Source organism: Chlamydomonas reinhardtii, chromosome 11 (assembly GCF_000002595.2).
Source record: "Chlamydomonas reinhardtii strain CC-503 cw92 mt+ chromosome 11, whole genome shotgun sequence".
Lineage (NCBI taxonomy): Eukaryota > Viridiplantae > Chlorophyta > Chlorophyceae > Chlamydomonadales > Chlamydomonadaceae > Chlamydomonas > Chlamydomonas reinhardtii.
In genome coordinates, this window is record NC_057014.1 from 1,543,001 (window position 1) to 1,561,726 (window position 18,726).

Below are 18,726 nucleotides of genomic sequence, written 5' to 3' on the forward strand. Positions count from 1 at the left end.
GTTGAGTTGCAGGGGATGAACTATCAGCTGTATGATTTTGACACACGATGTACGGTTGCAGGACTGACCACGCCACGCCACGCTCGGCATCCGTCCCCACCTTGGCCCGGCTTAGATCCCTGCCCCACACCCTTGCTACCAGCGGCGGTCACCGAGTGGGCATTCACAATGTGGCCACCGTCCTTCAGTTCCAGTTTCGGCACTCGGTCTCATGTCGTCGCCAAGCACACCAAACGCCAACTGAAAGGCAAAACCGGGCTTCAACCGCATATCGTGACCGCAATTCCGTGATTGTTGCAATGGCACCCACCACCAACGCTACACCAGCATTGCAGAGCTTTGCATACACACATACTTGCGGGCATCACAAACGCTCACTTTTGGCCACGCCTCCCTTCTCAAGTGCCAAACAAACTATCTAATTGTGCAGTGCTATTTTGATGTGATATGTATTGCCTGTGGGGGCGACAGGCGCGCCCCTGTTTGTCCTTTACTGCATGCCATGGCAGGCGTCATATCACCTGACGTACGCCACCGTTACGTCGCAACCCTGCAGCCCTGCGCACAGGTGTGCATGCCTACCACCACTGTATTTAGCCCTACAAAACCGAAGCGCCCCCACGGTAAGTCTAGCAGTGCGGTCTGAGCCTGCGACAGCAACGGCAAGCAGTGGCGCCGCCTCATCACTCAAAAGCAATGGCGCCGACATTTGTCTTGGGCAACGACTACCACCAAACAAAGAAGGAACACCCTCCCCGACATCTGCATCCTCATGGCCTTTCTCATGGCCAGGCACTCCTCCGTGTGCTTCTGCTTCTGCTGCTGCTGCTGCTACGGAATATTCTAGCGTCTGCCTAACCGCAGTTCTACTATCCTTGCTGCTGCTGGCTGTTGCTGTTGCTCTGTGACCGCTTCGGCGACTGCTCGTAGAACGTTCCGGCCAGCACGCTGCGTCGTACACAAGCAGGGATGCAGGCAGAGTAAGGCGTTGTCGGTCGATGCAATGTAAGCGCGACTCGTGGCTTCATACCCGCATCCCTCCCATGCCTTTTCGCGCCCGCGCCTCTTAAACTGCATCCCTGCGGTCCACTCATTCCCCCCCACCTCACCGCCTGACTTCCCTCAAGCAACCCCCGGCCCGAACCCACGCGCCCAAGCACCCCCCACCCTCACACCACACGCCCCGCCACCAAACCCCACAACCCCCGCGCCACCCCGGACCCTCACCCCCACCCAAATCCCCGCCCCCCCGCAACCCTTTCCCCCGCACCACTCACCAGACAAGCAGGAACATGATGCCGGTGGGCGTGGCGTGCTTGTCCCAGATGAGGACATTGATCACCACCGTGATGATCTTGCACAGGATGCCCACAATCGTGAACAGCGTCGCTGACACCGTGTCCCGCAGCAGGTAGGCGCTGTGGCTCATGCACAGCCCCACCACACACGACAGCACCAGCGGCCCGACCTGTGCGGGGCAGGAAAGGGCGGCGGGGCGGCACGAGGCGGGGTGGCGAGGCGAGGGTTCCAGGATGTGGTCAAACTGGGTAACGGAGGCAGGCACGCAGCTCGTGTCGGGACGCATGTTTGGCATGTGGTGTGCATTCTGTCTTCCCCAGGCGGCGGCAATGCCCGGCCGTTGAAGGATGTGGTTGGAAAGTTGTGTCCCGCGCTCCAACCACCCCTCGGGACCCGCCGTGATGACGGCCACCCCACTTGCTGCATTCCTCGCCGCCCCACCCCCAGTCGGTTACCATCGGTAACCACGCGTCTACTATGCTACTGACTACTGCACCTGGCTACGCCTTCTTCTTATAAGAATCATGAATGTAACCCCCAGTCGGGGGTCACCAATGAGCGGGTCCCAGCACCACCGTGAGTCACACGCCCCACCCCCGGTCGAGAGTCACCACGGTGGGTATGGCCGTCCCAGCCCCACAGACCCAACACACATGCATGTGCCCCACACACAACACACCCTACACATATGCCCGCATGACCCACACACGCATATGTCTCACATGTCGTGAACCATAGAATGCCCCCAAAAGCGCCGACCCAACAGGGCCTATTACTTGCGAGTCATTCCAACCCCTGATATAGGGAGAATGGGGTAGAGGTCGTTTCACGACATCACACATACAATGCATCACACCCGCCCACCCACCACGTCGGGCGTCCACTGCACCCGCTCCAGCTTCTTGTGCTCGCCCAGGATGGGCAGCGACAGCGCCAGCGGCACCAACGCGATGGCGTTTGTGTAGTACACGCGGCTCCAGTTGGTCATCTGTTGCGTGGAGAGTGGTGGTGAGGGACAGTGAGTGGCGGTAACGGTGGTTGAGCAGTTGGAAGGCAAGAAGAAGGCAAAGCAGTGGGTGGCGTGGTGTGGATCGGCAGGAGGCGGCAAGCGGGAAAGAACAGCACGCACGAGCAGCCGCCTCGCCCTCCGTCGCCCGCTGCCGCCCCTCTGTCACCCACTGCCACACGCTGGAGCCGGAGCCGCCACGTTTCCCCATCCACGTCCTCAATGCCCTCTGCTCCTTCCCCTGGCCTCTCCCCCGGCGCCCGGATCCGTGCTGACCCCGCCTCTGGCCTGTCTTCGCCTCCGCGCTCCTTCCTCGCCGGGACCGCCGCCAACTGCCTCCCATGAGTCCCATTCCCCCACGCGCCCTCCTGACCTCCTCTTAGTGGGCGCTCCCGTGCCTTGCCCGCACCCACCACCGCCCCGCAACCCCTTGAGGCTTCGGGTTCTGGGTCTCAGTTATTCTATCTTTGGCATCGGCTTGCCCCTGTTGGCAGGGCCCCGTTTCATGGCCGCCCTGCACCCCCCGGTAGCTGCTCGTCTGGAACGACGCACTGCCGCTCCGCAGCCCATTCTGCCGCCCCCCTACCGCTCTGATGCCCTACCATCCCGCCGTCTCGCCCTCCCACCCTCCCGTCCTCTCCCTCCCTCTCCCTCTCCCTCACCCTCTCCCTCTTCTCCCCAACTACCACAAATCCGCCCCCCTCCCACATACATACACGTCCCACCCTGCCCCCACCTTGACTGTGTCGCACATGTGCTTCACATACACCGTGTCGAATGTGAAGAAGCAGTACCTGCAGGCAGGATGTTGGCGTGGGGCGTCACACGGCGCTCAGACCTCGCGCCTCAACGCAAGCCGGCGCTTTCCTGTCAGCTACCAATCCCTACTTCCCTTCGTCGTGCACATCAGGGGTCCCCGAACTCCAGCCTCACTGCCTCTGCTGCCACCACCACCACCGCCATGCCTCCCTAGTCCCTCAACCGCGTATGCGATGATCTCCCCCTCCCCCTCCCCTTCCCCTCCCCCTCCCCCTCCCCCTCCCCCTCCCCCTCCCCCTCCCCCTCCCCCTCCCCCTCCTACCTGCCTACGACTTCACTTCTTAATTAATCATGAATGTAACCCCTCCCCTCCGTCCTCCCTCCCCTCTTGTCATGCGTGCATATATCTCTGGCTTCTGTATGACGAGAACAACGCCCCCCACCCTCCCCCGCCCTCTTCCCCTGCCGCCTCCCGTTCCTTCCCTCACCACAGGAACAGCCTCCCCTTCCCCTCCCCCTCCTGCCGCCTCCCCTTCCCTTCCCTTCCCTCACCAGAGGAACAGCCACACGTAGGCGTCCACCCGGAAGTCGCTGTCGCTCATGACGTAGCCCAGGCTGCCGCCCAGAAGCACCAGCAGCGCCCCCCAGGAGCGCGCGCTGGGCAGCATGCGGCCCAGGAACAGGTAGTCGCACACGGACAGGATCTGTGCGCGGGTGATGAAGGGTGAGAGGTTGTGTCAGGAAGCCACAAGGGGAGGTGACGGAGTGAGTTATGTGGGGGGGAGGGTGGGGCGGGGATGGGTTGGGTAGGTGGAGGGAGGGGGAGGTGGGGGCGCTGCGGGGTGTGCGCGTGCGTGAAGCGATGCTGCAGAAAGGGCGGAGGTGTTTAAAGGAGTCTCAATGGGATTACGGTACGCAAGCATGAGGGACTTCAAGGTGAGTAGCAAGGAGGAGAGACCCCGTGCACGCTGAGGTGGTCACGGATACCCTAGGCAACAGCCAGTGCTGCTTCCGCCGCTTCCATGTTGCGGCTGTTAGGTAACTGTGCCGCAACACCTCAACCCTTACACATCTGCAAGCGTTAGCCGATCCCGTGCCCTTGATACAGATGTGCTTCTCCGGTAAATGCACTAGGCTCCTAGCCCCGTTTCCGCTCCTCCACCTCCACCGTGCCTGGGCGTACGCATTGTGTACGTACCAGGGGCGTGGATGACCGGAACGTGATAAAGGTCTCCACGTTTGCGTGCTGGAGCACCTTGATGTTCGCGAAGATTGTCCCCAGGAATCTGCGGCAAGGTAGCCGAGGATAATGTTGCTCAGAGGCAGGGTCGACCGTGAGGGGCATATGCCGGGAAAGGCACCGGGAGTCAGCAACCGGCGAGCGCCGTCAGGGCCGTAGTGCCTCGCAAGCTTGCGGGTTTCGGCCGGAAACCGTGGATATGCTCTATGATTATAACACACACATAGCTTCGCAATGCACTGCGCTCGCGAACACTTCGTAAAGCTCTCCGCGGTCAGTCCAAGTCTTCCCGATCAACTGCCCGCCTCACCCGACGACCACCCAGATGAACTTCTTGAGCTTCGCCCACTCTGTAACCTCTGCTTGAAGCAGACCGACATGGTTGGCGCCGGCCACGATGGCCGCGGAGCAGAATAGCTGACAGCAAAGGACGAAAATGGGGCAAGGTAGCTTGTAGATTGCCACCTTGTTAATCACAAGCATTGTACTACTACACAGAGCGTAATAGCCAATCACAATCGTAGTAAGGCCGAGTCCAAACATATATGGCTTCTGGGACTCCGAGCCAGAGTTCCCTTGCTTGTTGCCATTTGATTCCACATCTTGCTGCTTAGAGAGCAGAGCCACCGTCTCGGGCGCGTCTGAGTCCTTGCTCTTCATGGTTGCGACTCGCGCCCTAGACTCAATTACAGTATGTTTGCGTCACAACTAGTGACAAGACACTTCCTTTCTACAACTGACGGTAACTCAATATCGTGCGCCTCGCTTTGCTGAGCGACCGAGTTGGCACTTGCATGGGTTTTGGCGCCAATCCTCACCATTTCCTGTTGGTTTCCACCCCTAAATTTGCACGATTTATAACAACTGATACTGTATCTCACTTGGTCGTAAATCCAGCACGCCATGCAGGTTCTTCGCGGCGCCGCGCAACATGGCCACTCACAGTTGGGCACCTCTCAGACTAGAGCTGCGCGGTCAACTAAACCCTGCGTGCACATGAGCACGAGCGTGAAATCGCATGCAAGTCATGTGAACAGGCAGGAACTGGCGCCTGAGGTGGGCATTTCTCCCCGGAAACCCGGTGTCAGGCTGCCGTGTCCTGCTGACCTGTCGCCCAGCTTGTCACCCACCCACCGTTTACGCATGATGAATCCCAGATTGTGCTGCCTGTGTTGCGAATCCGTAAACTCTCGGGTGGGATTTCCGTGCCGGGACTTCCCTGACTCAGCTGCAGCCTATCGCTTCCACCCTGTCCACCCTCTTTCTACACCTGTGCCCGCCCTCAAGCTGTCATAGCCCCTGTGCCCGCCCCGCCATGCTTCACCCTGTCCCTTGATGCCGCACATGCGCCGGCAGTAGCCCTCCCGGTCCCCATCACTGAGCTGTAGCATCCCTTGCTTTCTTCCTACCAGGCCACAGCTCGACCTGTGGACGCCGTGGACGCTCCGGCCCCCACCCCCGGAGTCCCCACACGGCGCCGCGGGCTGCTGCTGTTCGGCCTGGCCAGCGTCGCAGCATCCTGCTCTGGGCTAGACCTGGCGGCCTGCGCAGCCGAGGGGATCACCACGGTGAGGGCTGGGGAGGGTTGGGGAATTCGATTGACTTTCTCAGGGCAACTTGGCCCCTGGGAGGGCCAGTTATGTACCAGCAGCCACGCACAGCGCGTGGTTTGACGCCGAACCCCTGTGCCTGGCTCTATGTGCGCCCCGTTATCCGTGCTGCCCCCGCATCGGTGCCCACGCATTCAGATGCCGCACAAGTGCTGCACACGCACACGCTCCCCCAGTACACGTGTATGTGTGTATCCTTCCCTTGTGACTCTTGTCAAGACAAACACACGCTCATGTGCACACGCTCAAACACACAGGTGTTCGTGGCGGGTTCCACCGGCAACACGGGCCGGCGGGTGGTGCAGCAGCTGCGGCAGGCGGGCTTTAAAGTGCGGGCCGGTGCAAGGGTAAGCATGCGCGGGCATGTGACGCCCGTGGCTGCAGGTGGGGGCCTGCGGATGGCTGCGACAGGTGTTGGGCGTGAGCTTGCACTGTCGCAGGCGTTGGGGGAGTGAGGCCCGCGTAGTCAGCAGAGGACAAGGACTGGAGTGTGAGGCATGGCATGACGCATGCGGCATGGCATGACGAAACGGGCGGGCGGGGATGCGGCTGGAGATGTGTGTGGTGGGGCGCACCGCACAGGCGCACCGGGAGATGAAGCTATGTTTGGCTCCGATGCTTTTTCTGGGTTCCGCATCGCGCGCGGCCGGGTGTGCGGCGGCAAGGAGGTGGATGGAAACGCGCGATGCAGCGCTTCTGGTCGGTGGCCACTTGCTCCTCATGACCCCACGCCTACTTCTCTGCACACGGCCGCAGTCCACCGCAAAGGCCCTGTCGCTGGGCTTTGGCGCGGACGCCGGCATTGAGGTGGTGGAGGCGGATGTGACCAAGGGCGTCGAGTGAGTGGGTTTACAGAAGAGACGGGTGTTCGAGTGTTATGGCAGTCGGGCGACAGCGGCTAGGATGTGCACTGCGGCGCACGAGGTGTGGCGCCAAGGTCCTGGGAGTGATGGCTAAAGCTACCATACTGCATTCGCCCCCAGGGCGTTATGTGGCCCCAGGGGAACAGTCGCCTGGCCGAACTGCATGCGTTGCAGCGGTTTCATGCGATCCCCACGTGTGGCCGGCCCCCCTGCCCCTCGCACTCGCAGTGAGCTTGTGGCGGCCATCGGCAGCGCGCAGGCGGTGGTGTGTGCCACAGGCGCGGTGGGCTTCGGGTCCAACGGCGCTGCGGCGGTGGACGAGAAGGTGCGGGAAGACGGGAGGGAGGGCGGACGGCAGGACGGAGGCGGGATGGGGCCTTCTCAGAAGGCGCGCTGGGTTCTCTCCTCCAGTATAGAAATGTGCACCAGGTTTGGCACATGCGTTAACCGTCGGCGCTCGTTTAATCATTTGGCGTGGGCAGGGCACCATCAAGCTGGTGGACGCCGCATCAAGGGCCGGCGGCGTGACTAAGTTCGTGCTGGTGTCGAGCCTGCTTACTAATGCCTCGGCGGTGGGGCAGTCCAACAACCCCAACTACAAGTTCCTGAATCTGTTTGGCGGTGTGCTGGATGCAAAGCTGCGGGTGAGTGCGGCTCAAACCTGTGGAGCAGATGATGTAGCCATTGTTTGTTGCTTTGTGCGGAGGGGAAGATGTGGCGGTCGATTGATACATACCGTACTTTGTCCCCGCAACAAGCTCAAGGTCCTGCTCCTTAACTCCTTGTACGCAGGCGGAGAAGTACCTTCGGTCGAGCGGCATTAACTACACCATCATCCGGTACGGCCACATGGGCTGGGGCGCAGGGCGCGGGTCTGGGACCGAGGGCTGGGGCGTGGGGCCTGAGGCGTGGGTCTGGGTCTGGGGGTATGGGCCCGTGGGGCCGGGGCCGGGGAAGAAGGGCTCATTGTGGGTGACTGCTGGCAGGGGCTGTCCGCGTTTTCCCAAGCCTGGTATGAACCCGGACGTTCCGCGTTCTTCCCCGTCCTCCTCCCGCCCACTGCCCCGACGCAACAACCTGCGTGCTGGCCCCACCCACCCCACCCGCCCCACTCCCCGCTCCACCGCCCACACCTCCTGCCCACACGCACCCCCATGCTGCCCCCTGGCCCCATGTGCCTGGCTCAACTTCGCTTCTTCTTAACTAGTCATGAATACAACCCGCACCTACGCTGCCATGTAGCCCCGGCGGCCTGTCCAACGAGCCCGAGTCCGAGGTGGGCAATGTGATCCTGCGGCGCGAGGACTCGCTGTTCGGCTTGGACAGCGACCCGGGCCGCGCCATCTCCCGCGACACCGTGGCGGCGGTGGCGGTGCAGGTAGGTGCGCGCCTGCGGCTGGGGCAGCAGGCCTTGCATGAAGTTGGGGGGTGGGGGGGGGGGGCGCTGCGTGCACAGCAGTCCGCGGTCAGGGGAAGGGGGGATCGCGGTGTGAGGCTCGAAGTAAGACGAGGAAGGGGAAAGGCCGTTCGCGAACGTGCCCGGTCACGGGGGAGGGCAGATTTCAATGGACAGATCTTTCGGGCACTGACCGGATTTTGCTGTGTGTGCGCGTTGCAAGCGAAGCCCACAGCCACTGAGCCCACCCGTGCTCCAACTGCAAGCCCCAAGAGTCCTGACACGACACGCACTCACGCACAGCTATGTCACCACCACGCATGCACCTTCAGGCGCTGCTGCAGCCGGCCGCGTCCAAGGACAAGGTGGTGGAGATCGTCGCCTCACCCTCCGCGCCGCGACTGAGCCCCGACACCTGGTTCGAGAACGTCTGAAGAAGCAGCTGGCTGCCAGCGAGCATGTGGGGCCTGCAATTGTAAGTCGGGGCACTCGCTTGCCATCGTACGAGGCTTTAACGTCATGCAGCGGGAGGGTCGTGCTGGAGGTGGGCGTGGACGGAATGAAGCGAGTAAGGCGGGGAACATAGGCTGTGCGCTCGGGCCCAACCACATGGATAACCTAGCTTGGGGGTGGTATGCTGCATGCTTCATCATGAGGGGTGTTCCATGGGGGCGAGTGGGTTGGGGAATTGGGCGCGAGCCCTCCAGGCCGCGTGTGGTCCTGGGGGAGACAAACCGCCGCTGCTGAGCTGTCCTCCCGTGTGGCCAGGCTTCGGCGTAGTGCGGCGCTGTCCTGAACCCTGAGCTCACATGCCGTCATGCGGTTGGTCAAAATTGATGTTTGGTGAGGTGCGTTTGAACGCCATTGCGCTGCGCGTGTGAGGGCGTGTGCGGTTTTGGCGTGCACGGCCTCAGCAGCTGTGCCGAACGTCTGACCACTGAAGCGGCCTTTGTTGCTGCCACTTTGGAGCGCTGCTGCCGGTAACGTTGCGCTGGTCGAGTAGCGTTCTGAGGTTCGACGGTGTTGCGCGTCGGTCCTGAGCGAGCCCGCCGAAACCGCTGGATTCCTCACTCGTGGGATTCCAGCGGGGCGATCTGCGAATGGCAACAGCTTGTCCTCGATTGTAAATTGCTGTAATGAAAGGGTGAGAGCGCTTGTTAGTTGTGGCATCTCTCAAAAGAGCTGCTGGGGCGGGCAGTACGGGTCGGTACTTATTTCAACACTAGAACCGAACGGCGGGGAAGCGGCCCAGCTCGCTTTCGCGCCCGCTGACCAGCATTGGCGTGTGTGGGCTGCTTTCAGCTATACTACCTGGGCGTCAAGCAGCTTACTGAACTGCTACTTGTCCAGTTTTGACGAAGCGGCGGGTGTAGTTGTTTCAGTATCGGCTTGATTCGCAGCTCAGACATACATATGCTCAGCTAGTAAATTTGAAACTCTTTGGTAGAGTTACAGGAGTTACTCAAGTCTGATCAGGGCGTTGGAGTTCACGCAAACAATCACGGATTGCCGCGAGGCGCTTGCTTTGCTCGCCGCGCGAGAGACCATGCCAAGGCGGCTTGCCTTTCACACGAGCTCCATGTACACCGCAGTGACGACAGGTGTGGTTCTCGATCGTTGGCCGACTTGGCCTGCTCCATGCGGCGGCCCATTGGCCTTCGAATGTATGCTCGTTCTCTGCAACCGCGCACGACCCTGAGCAGCCCAAGACTCATGGATGCACACAATGGCGCCTTTTTGCTGGGGCAAAGCGGTTCGTAAACCGTTTGAGCTCCAAGCAGCTACACACTCTCGCCGCGCCCACCCCGGCCTCCGACGTCCCAGTCGACGCCCACTGACGCCACATCCAGTGACGCGGCTTACACAGGGGCCCCCTAGCTGCTTCCACATAACCGCAGTCTTTCCCCTTCCCGTCACGATGATAAATCCGCTCTTACCACTTTTACCCCTGCCTTGTCATAACATGCACGCAGCGGCGCTGCTGCTTGCCGCCGGTGCAGCCTTCCTTCCCTTGCTTGCGGCCGCGGCTGCGCCCACGTCCGCCACTCGCTTTGAGGGTCGGCTGGTAACCTTCAGCCATGTTGGCGACGCCGGTCACGGGGAGGCGGGGAACGCGCCCGGGCTTGCAGAGGCGCGTGAATGGGCGCTGGTGCACCCGCAGACAAACACGCTGGTGCACAAGTTCGCACGCGGGTTTGCGCCGCCCGGCCGTGACCGAAACCAGCGCCGCATCACTCCGGGCGCCCAGGTTTCAATGGTGAGTAGTTGGCTCGGGGCATGTGGGGGGGGTAGATTACCGAGAGCCACCATGCGGCCACGTGGTTCTCAGAAAAGGCTGATGTGGCCCAGCTGCGACACGGGCTACCAGCAGCACGTGTACCCGCAATCGGTACTCGTGCTATACCCCACAGCCGCGTGCACCGGCACTGACCGGCACGTTTCGCATCACGTCTCGTTTTCACATCACGTCGCGCATGCCCTGCCTTGTCCGTAAACGTGTCGTAGGCCCCACCTAGCAACGGTATCAACAAAGGCGCCGCACCCAAATTGCTCCTCTCCCTACCGTGCCGCAGAGCTGCGTAAGCTTTGACCCCGTCACGGGCCTGTGCACAGCCGTTGCGCCGGGTGAGCTTCACCTGTAGCGGCCCCGCTCCCTAATCATGCCTCGCGTCGCTGCAGTGTAATCGTGCAACCCATGTTTCTCCCCTGGTGCAAACCTTTCTGGTGGGAGCCCTGCCTTCCGCAAGGTCGCCTATGTGTGTGCACGCGCGCGGCGCCGCGGTGTTTTAACACCTACTCCATCGGTGCCTCCTTGACTATTGGGACCTATTATAATGGGCTCGGGGGCGCATTATTCACTCCCCCCCACACACACACACATACACACACAGGCGACGCCTACCTCATCTCCGGCCCCACGCCGCCCGCCGCCGCGGCGCGCAAGGTTGAGAACATCCTGCTCATGCGCCTGGACTTCACCGCGTGCGGCTACAAGGTGAGGCGGTGGGGGGGGGGTGAGAGTGAGGGAGGCAGGGGTGAGGGTGAGAGGGGAAGAATGGGTGGGTTTGGGAGAAGGGCAGCTGGGAGAAGGCAAGGTTGGGAGGGGGTTTATGTGCCCGAGCCTGATGAAGAAGTACCACTGTCATGGGGGAGGGTGTGGGAACCGGGAAGGCTGCATGCTACGCTTCGTGTGCAACACACGGGCACGGGGTCGACTTGAAGTCAGGTTGTCAGGGCATATACCGTTGCGTCTGCTACTGCTTGTGATACTTGTAAATGCCGCGGGTTGTCGATGGGTGCGAACATGTATGGCGCCGCCCGTGCGCGCCAGCATTTCCCTTCCCTGCCTCCTCTCTCTCCCGGCTGGCCCGTCCCCGCAGGCTCCCCTGCCCCGTGCCAATCCCCCTGCCGTGCCTTTCCTTTCCTTCCCTCCCCCTCCTGCCCCCAGATGACAAGCCTGACGGACACGGACATCAAAACCATGTACCTGGGGCCCAACATGGTGGGTGCCGGGCCCGACGCCCTTCAGCTTCTCATGTTGGAGGTGGTGGATGGCAATGACTACGATGATTAATGGGAAACGCCGATGATGGGGTCATGCGCTACAAGCACACATCATGTGCGGTGCGTGCGTGACGCGGCTGGGTTATTGGTTGCTCGCCCGGACGCAGCCATCCCCCTTTTATTCCATGGCCAGACAGCACCGGCATCCGCTTGCACGCACCGCTACCGACCCCCCCCTTCCCTTCCCTTCCCCTGCCCTCACCGCGCTGCCCCTTCCCCTCCCCTCGCTCCCCCGCTCCCTCCCCCTCCCCCTCTCCCGCCCTTCCCCTTCCCCATCCATCTCCCCAGGACGGCAACGGCGGCCACGCCCAGGCGTTTGAGGACTGCAGCTACGGCGCGCTGCGCCTGAACGCCAGCGCCTTCCGGGTGGTGACGGTGGTGGTGCCCAACTGCGTAGCCACATGTGACTTCTACGGCATCACCGTGCCCTCCGACACAGCGGCCAAGGTGCGCACGGGGCGGAGTCCTTACTTACCTCAGACACGGGTAGGGAAGGGCCGCGGCGGCTGGGCGCCACGGGCCCTGCGGGCCCGGCACGCTACGGGCGGGGTTGACGCACTAGGCGCGCGCAAACAGCGCCGAGCGCTTGCGTTGCTGTGCATATATATATACCGTGTGTGTTGCTGCTGTGCATGTGCCATGCGTTCATACGGTATGCTTGTTACTTGAGGGTGTACCGCAAGGGCGACGCCGCCGCAACATGCTGCTCATCAGCACGCAGCACGCAGTATGTGTGCTCCTGCAGTGCTCCCCGCACCGCCATGTTGATCACGCTCGCCCTGCTGCGCACCGTGCCTGCCACAGGCACTTCTTGGCGTGGACATATACACCGCCTACACCAACCTTGTGTGAGTAGCCGGGTAGTGGTTTCATAAGAATACGACGAAATGAAGCCCGTCCACACGTGCGTGTGTGTGTGTGTGTGTGTGTGTGTGTGTGTGTGTGGTATGGGTGGTCCTGCGCCACGAGGGCCACTCGGCAGGTCTTGCCTCTGTCCGGGCGCCCCTCTGCATGCATGAACCACGGCGGCCTCTCCCTTTCCCCCCTCCCCATGCGCACTGTACGTTAGGCTCCGGACACGCATGCCAAACGCCGTAACCCCCGCGCACCCTTACTCCGCGCACCCCATCCCTCCCTCCCTGCGCTCGCTCCTGCTGCCGCCCATCCACCCGCAGCTACCTTCTGCCCGACAACTACTTCTCGCTGTGCGGCTGGAGCGGCATGGCCACTATCCCCGGACAACAGGTGAGGAGGCCCATGATGAGGCCCATGATAAGGCCCATGATGAGGCCCATGTTGAGGCCCATGAGAGGCCCATGAGAGGCCCATGATGAGGCCCATGAGAGGCCCATGATGAGGCAGCAGAGCCTACGTGCGACGGGCCTTCCGCCGCACAGGGGCTCCCGCACGTGGCCTGCTGCGCAGGGCCCCTACCTGCACACGGGCCCCGCAGGATTACAGCGTCCCGTGAGCTTTGCCATTCATGCGGTTGCGCACCTTTTTGGGCTGAGCCCCCCGAGCGAAGCGATCCAGGGGGGGCGAAGCCCCCGGGATTGCCCGTGAGGATTGCCCCTGTCCGTGCCTGCCTGCGTGCCTGCGTGCCAAACTGGCGCAAACCGCGAGCGCCACGTATTATAAGTTGCTATTCCCTATTGTAGAAAAATAGGCGGCAGGGAAAACTCGGCCGGAGCGAGAAGCGACCTCGCGAGTCCATGGACATCTTGACTTTCTTCAGTCCGCGAGTATGGCTCTCGGGCCCTGAATATCTTACATCCATGTGTCAAAACATGTCGACGACAAGCGTCTTGGGGCAAGAGTGTTGAAAGTTTGTGCAACAGCCGAACCATGCGTGCCGATCCCGCCTTAAATGCGTCGCGGCCCCGGTCGCGCCCGAGCCCGGCTAGCCGTTTGTGGTGCTTGTGAGGGATTTGGAATGAGGTACCACGGGCTCATGTGTGGAGTGGCGTGGACAGGGCGTGGCGGTGCCTTGGCACGGCGTTGGCATACCCCTTTGCCAGTCCCGCTGGGCTTGCAAGGGTGCTGTTCATGTCGCCGGTGCCCGGTGCCCATCATGACATCCCTTGCTCTATCAGGGGCTCAGCCCATTTTCCAGCTGTACAAAGCTGACACCCCTTGTTAAATAGCGGCCTCTCTCCTGTGCAGCGGCACCGAGCATCTCCGATTGCTTGGCGCACACACATACACGTGCACCCGGCGTACACACACGTGCTGCCTCGCGTTACCGTATACCCGTCCCGCCAACCCGCCCCACTGCCAACCGCCAACCCCAACCGCCAACCCCCACCGCCAACCGCCAACCACCACATACATACAGGTCATGATCCACTCCGCGCCCAACTACACCGGCATCTACAACCGCATGGTGCGACACAATGCTGGCGGGGCCTGGGGAGATAGATTCTGTGTGGATGCATGTGCTCGTGCGTGTGTTTGTCAGCTGCTATTGTGAGACAGCACCTGCTGGGCTTGCGCGCGTGCAGCGGTTGCGTCTGCTGCCGCCCTAGCTACTCCTTCCGCCCTACCCCTCCCGCCCTTGCCCTCCCTCCCTCGCTGCACCACCACCTGTTGCCTCCTATGCACCGCGTGCGCGCCCCCAAACCGCCCCCACAATATGACGCTGCCTTCGTCCCCCTGGGTTTGGTTCAGTTTGGGCTGGTATCTACAGCTTCTCCCGCCCCGCCCCCCGCCTCCTGCTTCCACCTCCTGCCCCCTGCAGACGGTGTTGCAGGAGTCGCTCCACAACTTCCTGGCGTGGCACTCATACCAGTTTGACATGGTGTACCAAGGTGCGTCGAAGTGGACCGCAGAAACGCCGTAATCGGCAAGCACACTGGGACATTTTGTGATGCCATACTTGATAGCTGTTGGTAATTGCAGGCATGTGCACGGCAGGAGTCGTGCCGCACGTGCTCTCGCACCCGCAAGTCCGCGTCCCGGGCGCCCTAGCCACTTGAGAGCTCCCTGCTGTGCCCGCCTCCATCCGCTTTACCTCACGCAGACCCGTCCACCTGCATGGCCCAGACGCCTGTATGCCCCAGCGCCGCCGACGTAGGTGCCGCAGCATGATCGGTGCGACTGTCCTTTCACACACACGCCGTGTTCGCTGCTGGTGTTGCCCTTGCCATGCAGGGAGGGAGAGGCAAAAGACAGACTTTTGTTCGTATTCCCCCGTCAGCCCACCTGCGCCCTCCCCTTCGCTATACTTCTCTGTACCAATCCTTGCAATCCCCCATCGCATCTGTTTCGTTTGGCTCGGGCATGTAACGCGCCCTCGTCCCCTCCCACCTGCCCTAAACCTTGCAAGCCCCCTGCCTGCCACGTGCCTGCAGCTGCACCGCCTGGGCTGGGGCTCGCCCGCCTCGGGCGGCGACGCCCTCAGCGCCGCGACGCTGCCTCCGGGCACTGTCAAGTCCTTCAACCTGCCCGCCTCCTACCTCACTGGCACCGGCAGCTTCATTCGGTGAGGGCGGGTGCGGTCGCTTTGCGCGATTATTGCGGGGGGGGGGGGGCATACCATTGGGCGCAAGGAATTGCGCGCAGCTGTTGGCTTGCTTCCGCGTCCCCGCACCGTGCGCCCTTGCTCAACGGCCGTTGCTGTCAACCCATGCAGCATCAAGACCGACTGGACCAGCTTCTACAACAGCACCACGTACGGCAAGAACATCTACGTCTCCGGTACGTACGGACTTACATTCGTGTGTGACTCAGACTTCCGGGATTCCTTTTCCCGGCTTGTGGCTTGCCTGTGTATGTGTGATACGTAAGCTGGTTGGGATTCTTACACTGTTCTCTCCTCATCTTGCTTCCCCCAGTGCGCGTTCCCAAGAGGAGCGACGCGGCACTGAAGCCAGAACAGGCCAGCAAGGTATAGCACCGTACTTGCTTAGTAGTGCTGCTAGTTAGTGAGCACTACAGTACTCCGCGGCGGAGCGTGCATTCCGGCAGCACACGGGATGAAGCGGGGCTGACTCGATGAAGGGCATTGCTTGTGGGGATAGATGCTGCCGCTGTCAGGAACGTTCAGGAATGGCGTCGTGCAGCTTGCTCCCCCTCCCGCCGCTTGCTCCCGATCCCGCTCCCACTCCAGCTCCCTGTCACTCACTTCCACCTATCCCATTTCCCTTGCCCCCACGCTCGCCTCGAGCGTCCAGGTTCTAGTGCACCACGGTGAGTCGTGCCGCCTAAACATGGGGTGGTCCGCCCAGCTGTGCGCATGGTTGGCTGTTCCGGTCACGAATTTGCTGGCCCCGCATCTTTCTCTGTGCTTAGTTTGGCCTCTCGGAAGTCGGAACCCAACCCCAACCCCGTGTTCCCGTGCTTTTTGTCGCGCCTCAGTGAGGGCCGCCATCAACAACGCCTTCCCAGCCGATACCTCCGACCCCTACCTGAACTACCTCATGGCCGTGTCACCCAACTCCGCCGGCAACGCCACGGGTAGGCAGCGGGGCGGGCCTGGGCGGCACAATCAAGGGAAAGGGCAAAGGGAAGGGAATGAAGGGGAGGGGACGGCTCAGGGCACAAGTCACAGGGTAGGGGGTATGGATTGGGGCGCGGGAGACAGGGCAGGGGCCACAGGGTACTTGGCACGCGACGCAGGCGGACGGACGACGACGCAGGCGGGCAGGCGGACAGGGCAGGTGGCAGGGCGAAGGGAGAATGGCATCAAGGCAGGGCAGGGCGCAGGGAACAGGGCAGGGCAGCCTAATTCTCCTGCGGGCGGCAGAGCGCTGTTGTTTGTCATGGATTCATAAGGGGCCCCACGGTACGCGCCTGTGTGTTTGCCACGAACCCCCATCCAGCACCGTACGTCGACGACGGTAGTACGCAGGATACGCCTAGCGCCATACATCCGCTGCGTGATCCGTGCGTGGTTGTGTGTTTGCCATGCACCCATGCACCCATGCAGACTACAACTTGGTGGTGATTGCCGGCAACTGGGTGGGAACCGACATCCTGTCTGTGGGCGTGTGCCGCTACCTCGCCTCACCTGCCGAGTGCCCCACCTCCATCCCCGCCGCCGTACCACCGCGTCCGCCCAAGCCGCCCTCGCCCCCGTCGCCCTCGCCGCCGCGCCCGCGGCCGCCCAGCCCCTCGCCGCCCACGCCCTTGCCGCCGCTGCCACCTAGCCCCCCGCCCCGCCCATCACCGCCGCCTTCTCCTTTGCCACGGCCTCCCAGCCCGCGGCCTCCGAGCCCCAGCCCTCCCAGCCCGCCTCCTCCTCCCAAGTCGGTAAGTGTCCAGCCGGCACAAACTCTCCCTTTGCGCTATGACACTTTTTGGTAGTCGGTGTTCCGTTTCTGGTGTGCGCTTTACTGCACGCTGATCTCATACTCTGAAATGCAGCTCCCGTCCCCTGCCCCGCCGCCCATTGCATCCTACAGAAGAAGGGACGCCGTCTGCTGCAATAAACAGTTGTGCACCGCATACTGCGGCGCATTGCTATGCATAGGAATTCTGGGAGTGCCTGCGAGTTGGGGGCGCCCTAAAAAGGATTTGGCGGGTGGACACTTTGGAGCACGCGGTGAACATACTGAAACTCCATCATTCGGCATGAAACGCCACTGGGCATGTTGTCGTTGAGGCGTGACCGGACCATTGATACCGTTGTGTGCAAACCACTCGGACCATATTTATTATGCTTAAGAAAGTTATTTTGCTCCTGCCAACGCCGGCGTTGCCTTGTGCGCTGAGAGCCGTGAAGTATCCGGGTAGGACCTGTGCGGCGTGCGTGCCGCGTGCGGTGCCACTTTGCGGGGTATGTGTGGATGAGAAGAGCTAGAAGTGCGACGTATATATACATGTCATACATACTGAAGCAGAAATAATAAGCTCGTATATACCTGAAAGGGAGAGTTGTTAACAATTGCCACGAGGTCGTGGGCTGGTCTGCATGGGGCACTGCGGGATGATGACGAGGGAGGGTGTGTGTCGACGCAGAGACGGCTTGGCCTGTGAGGTGGTTCTCTTCCTTCAAGCCTCCAGTCTGTGACACGCACACGTGGCACAACGGTTAATGCACAGGCACTTGAGATTCTTTATCCCGTACTGCATGGGCCTCTCCGGTTTTGTCTTACACATTCCAACCGGGTGCGTGCAAGGATGCCGTCCATCGATCTTGACTCCTGCTGGGCAGACTACTGGGGCCAGTTCGAACGTGCAAGGCCCTCGGAATGCATGCGCTCTGTCATGGAGTGCAAGCTATGGATGGGTACTCGCTGTGGTACTCGCTCAAGATTTTCCTTTGTTTCTGGGGCCAGGAAGGATACGGGTGTTCGTTCACGTGTAGATGGGTGCGTTATGTATTGGGCATGAGTCTTGTGGGCCAGTTGAGATTTGAGCGGGCGGCGGATAAGGGGCGCTCGTAATAATGCCCTTGGTGTGTAAGGTAGTGGCCGGCCGCTTGTTTGGGTTTGCATAGTATCATAGTCCTCGTTCGCGTACAGTGTTTGAATGCATATGCGTGCGTGCGAAACCCCCTGACATGCCAATTCGGCATCTCTATGGCTATACCTGTTGTCTGGCCTACGTTGTGCAATGTTGCTGAGTGTGAAATGGGGCGAGGTCTCTGTCGCCGATTGCGGGAAACGCAAGCAGCTCTGCGTTGATAGCCTGCTGGCTTGTGATGAAGGTTGTACCGGCTGGTAGGTGCTTGTGATTTGCGCGTCCCGGCGTGGGTGTGTCGGGCATACCTGTCCCCGACGCATGCGCACTGGCATGGCGGGCTCTCAAGCGCTGGTGCGCATGAATGAGTTCATGTTGATCACGGCTGCCGATGCGCGCTTTCCCTTAACCAACAAGGTTTCGTCCGTGGGGGCGTCGGTCGTCCCCTCAAGGGGGGGCCCGTGGGATATCGGGGCATTGGGTCTGGCACTGTGTTTCCTACCCTCTTTTGGACATACCACCGCGACCTCGATAGATGCCCCTCCCTAGCATGTTTAAAACAGGCATCGGTAGTTCGGAGTGGCTCT

The 18,726-nt window shown here is 61.6% G+C and overlaps 3 protein-coding genes across 3 annotated transcripts; 2 read left to right on the forward strand and 1 right to left on the reverse strand.

Moving 5' to 3' along the window:
- Nucleotides 1-42: 42 nt before the first annotated feature.
- On the reverse strand, nucleotides 43-5,050 carry CHLRE_11g467754v5 (uncharacterized protein). Its single transcript, XM_001699464.2, has 7 exons — nucleotides 4,615-5,050; nucleotides 4,263-4,350; nucleotides 3,617-3,768; nucleotides 3,042-3,099; nucleotides 2,168-2,287; nucleotides 1,278-1,468; nucleotides 43-948 (listed from the first exon to the last, which is right to left on the reverse strand). The coding sequence occupies exons 1-7, from the start codon at nucleotides 4,785-4,787 to the stop codon at nucleotides 870-872; spliced, it is 861 nt and encodes a 286-aa protein (XP_001699516.2). The 5' UTR covers nucleotides 4,788-5,050; the 3' UTR covers nucleotides 43-869.
- A 118-nt stretch (nucleotides 5,051-5,168) lies between these two features.
- Nucleotides 5,169-9,322, forward strand: CHLRE_11g467755v5 (uncharacterized protein). Its single transcript, XM_001699426.2, has 9 exons — nucleotides 5,169-5,360; nucleotides 5,717-5,872; nucleotides 6,172-6,261; nucleotides 6,671-6,753; nucleotides 7,006-7,102; nucleotides 7,260-7,421; nucleotides 7,570-7,616; nucleotides 8,020-8,155; nucleotides 8,506-9,322. The coding sequence occupies exons 1-9, from the start codon at nucleotides 5,301-5,303 to the stop codon at nucleotides 8,605-8,607; spliced, it is 933 nt and encodes a 310-aa protein (XP_001699478.2). The 5' UTR covers nucleotides 5,169-5,300; the 3' UTR covers nucleotides 8,608-9,322.
- Nucleotides 9,323-9,480: 158 nt separating this feature from the next.
- On the forward strand, nucleotides 9,481-18,531 carry CHLRE_11g467756v5 (uncharacterized protein). Its single transcript, XM_043067513.1, has 18 exons — nucleotides 9,481-9,774; nucleotides 10,147-10,430; nucleotides 10,747-10,798; nucleotides 11,065-11,168; nucleotides 11,622-11,675; nucleotides 12,026-12,184; nucleotides 12,542-12,585; nucleotides 12,913-12,982; nucleotides 14,073-14,120; nucleotides 14,475-14,544; nucleotides 14,757-14,806; nucleotides 15,088-15,218; nucleotides 15,369-15,433; nucleotides 15,571-15,623; nucleotides 15,910-15,925; nucleotides 16,094-16,192; nucleotides 16,665-16,987; nucleotides 17,140-18,531. The coding sequence occupies exons 1-18, from the start codon at nucleotides 9,720-9,722 to the stop codon at nucleotides 17,164-17,166; spliced, it is 1,704 nt and encodes a 567-aa protein (XP_042919509.1). The 5' UTR covers nucleotides 9,481-9,719; the 3' UTR covers nucleotides 17,167-18,531.
- The last annotated feature ends 195 nt before the right edge of the window (nucleotides 18,532-18,726 follow it).

Coding starts and splice junctions, on each gene's coding strand:
- CHLRE_11g467754v5 (XM_001699464.2), bottom strand. CDS start 4,787: ATGCTTGTGATTAACAAGGTGGCAATCTACAAGCTACCTTGCCCCATT. Junction 3,769..4,262: donor TCCGGTCATCCACGCCCCTG/GTACGTACACAA, acceptor ACCCGCGCACAG/ATCCTGTCCGTGTGCGACTA. Junction 1,469..2,167: donor TGCAGTGGACGCCCGACGTG/GTGGGTGGGCGG, acceptor TGCCCCGCACAG/GTCGGGCCGCTGGTGCTGTC.
- CHLRE_11g467755v5 (XM_001699426.2), top strand. CDS start 5,301: ATGAGCACGAGCGTGAAATCGCATGCAAGTCATGTGAACAGGCAGGAA. Junction 6,754..7,005: donor GATGTGACCAAGGGCGTCGA/GTGAGTGGGTTT, acceptor TCGCACTCGCAG/TGAGCTTGTGGCGGCCATCG. Junction 7,422..7,569: donor TGCTGGATGCAAAGCTGCGG/GTGAGTGCGGCT, acceptor CCTTGTACGCAG/GCGGAGAAGTACCTTCGGTC.
- CHLRE_11g467756v5 (XM_043067513.1), top strand. CDS start 9,720: ATGCCAAGGCGGCTTGCCTTTCACACGAGCTCCATGTACACCGCAGTG. Junction 14,807..15,087: donor TATGCCCCAGCGCCGCCGAC/GTAGGTGCCGCA, acceptor ACGTGCCTGCAG/CTGCACCGCCTGGGCTGGGG. Junction 15,434..15,570: donor CAAGAACATCTACGTCTCCG/GTACGTACGGAC, acceptor TGCTTCCCCCAG/TGCGCGTTCCCAAGAGGAGC.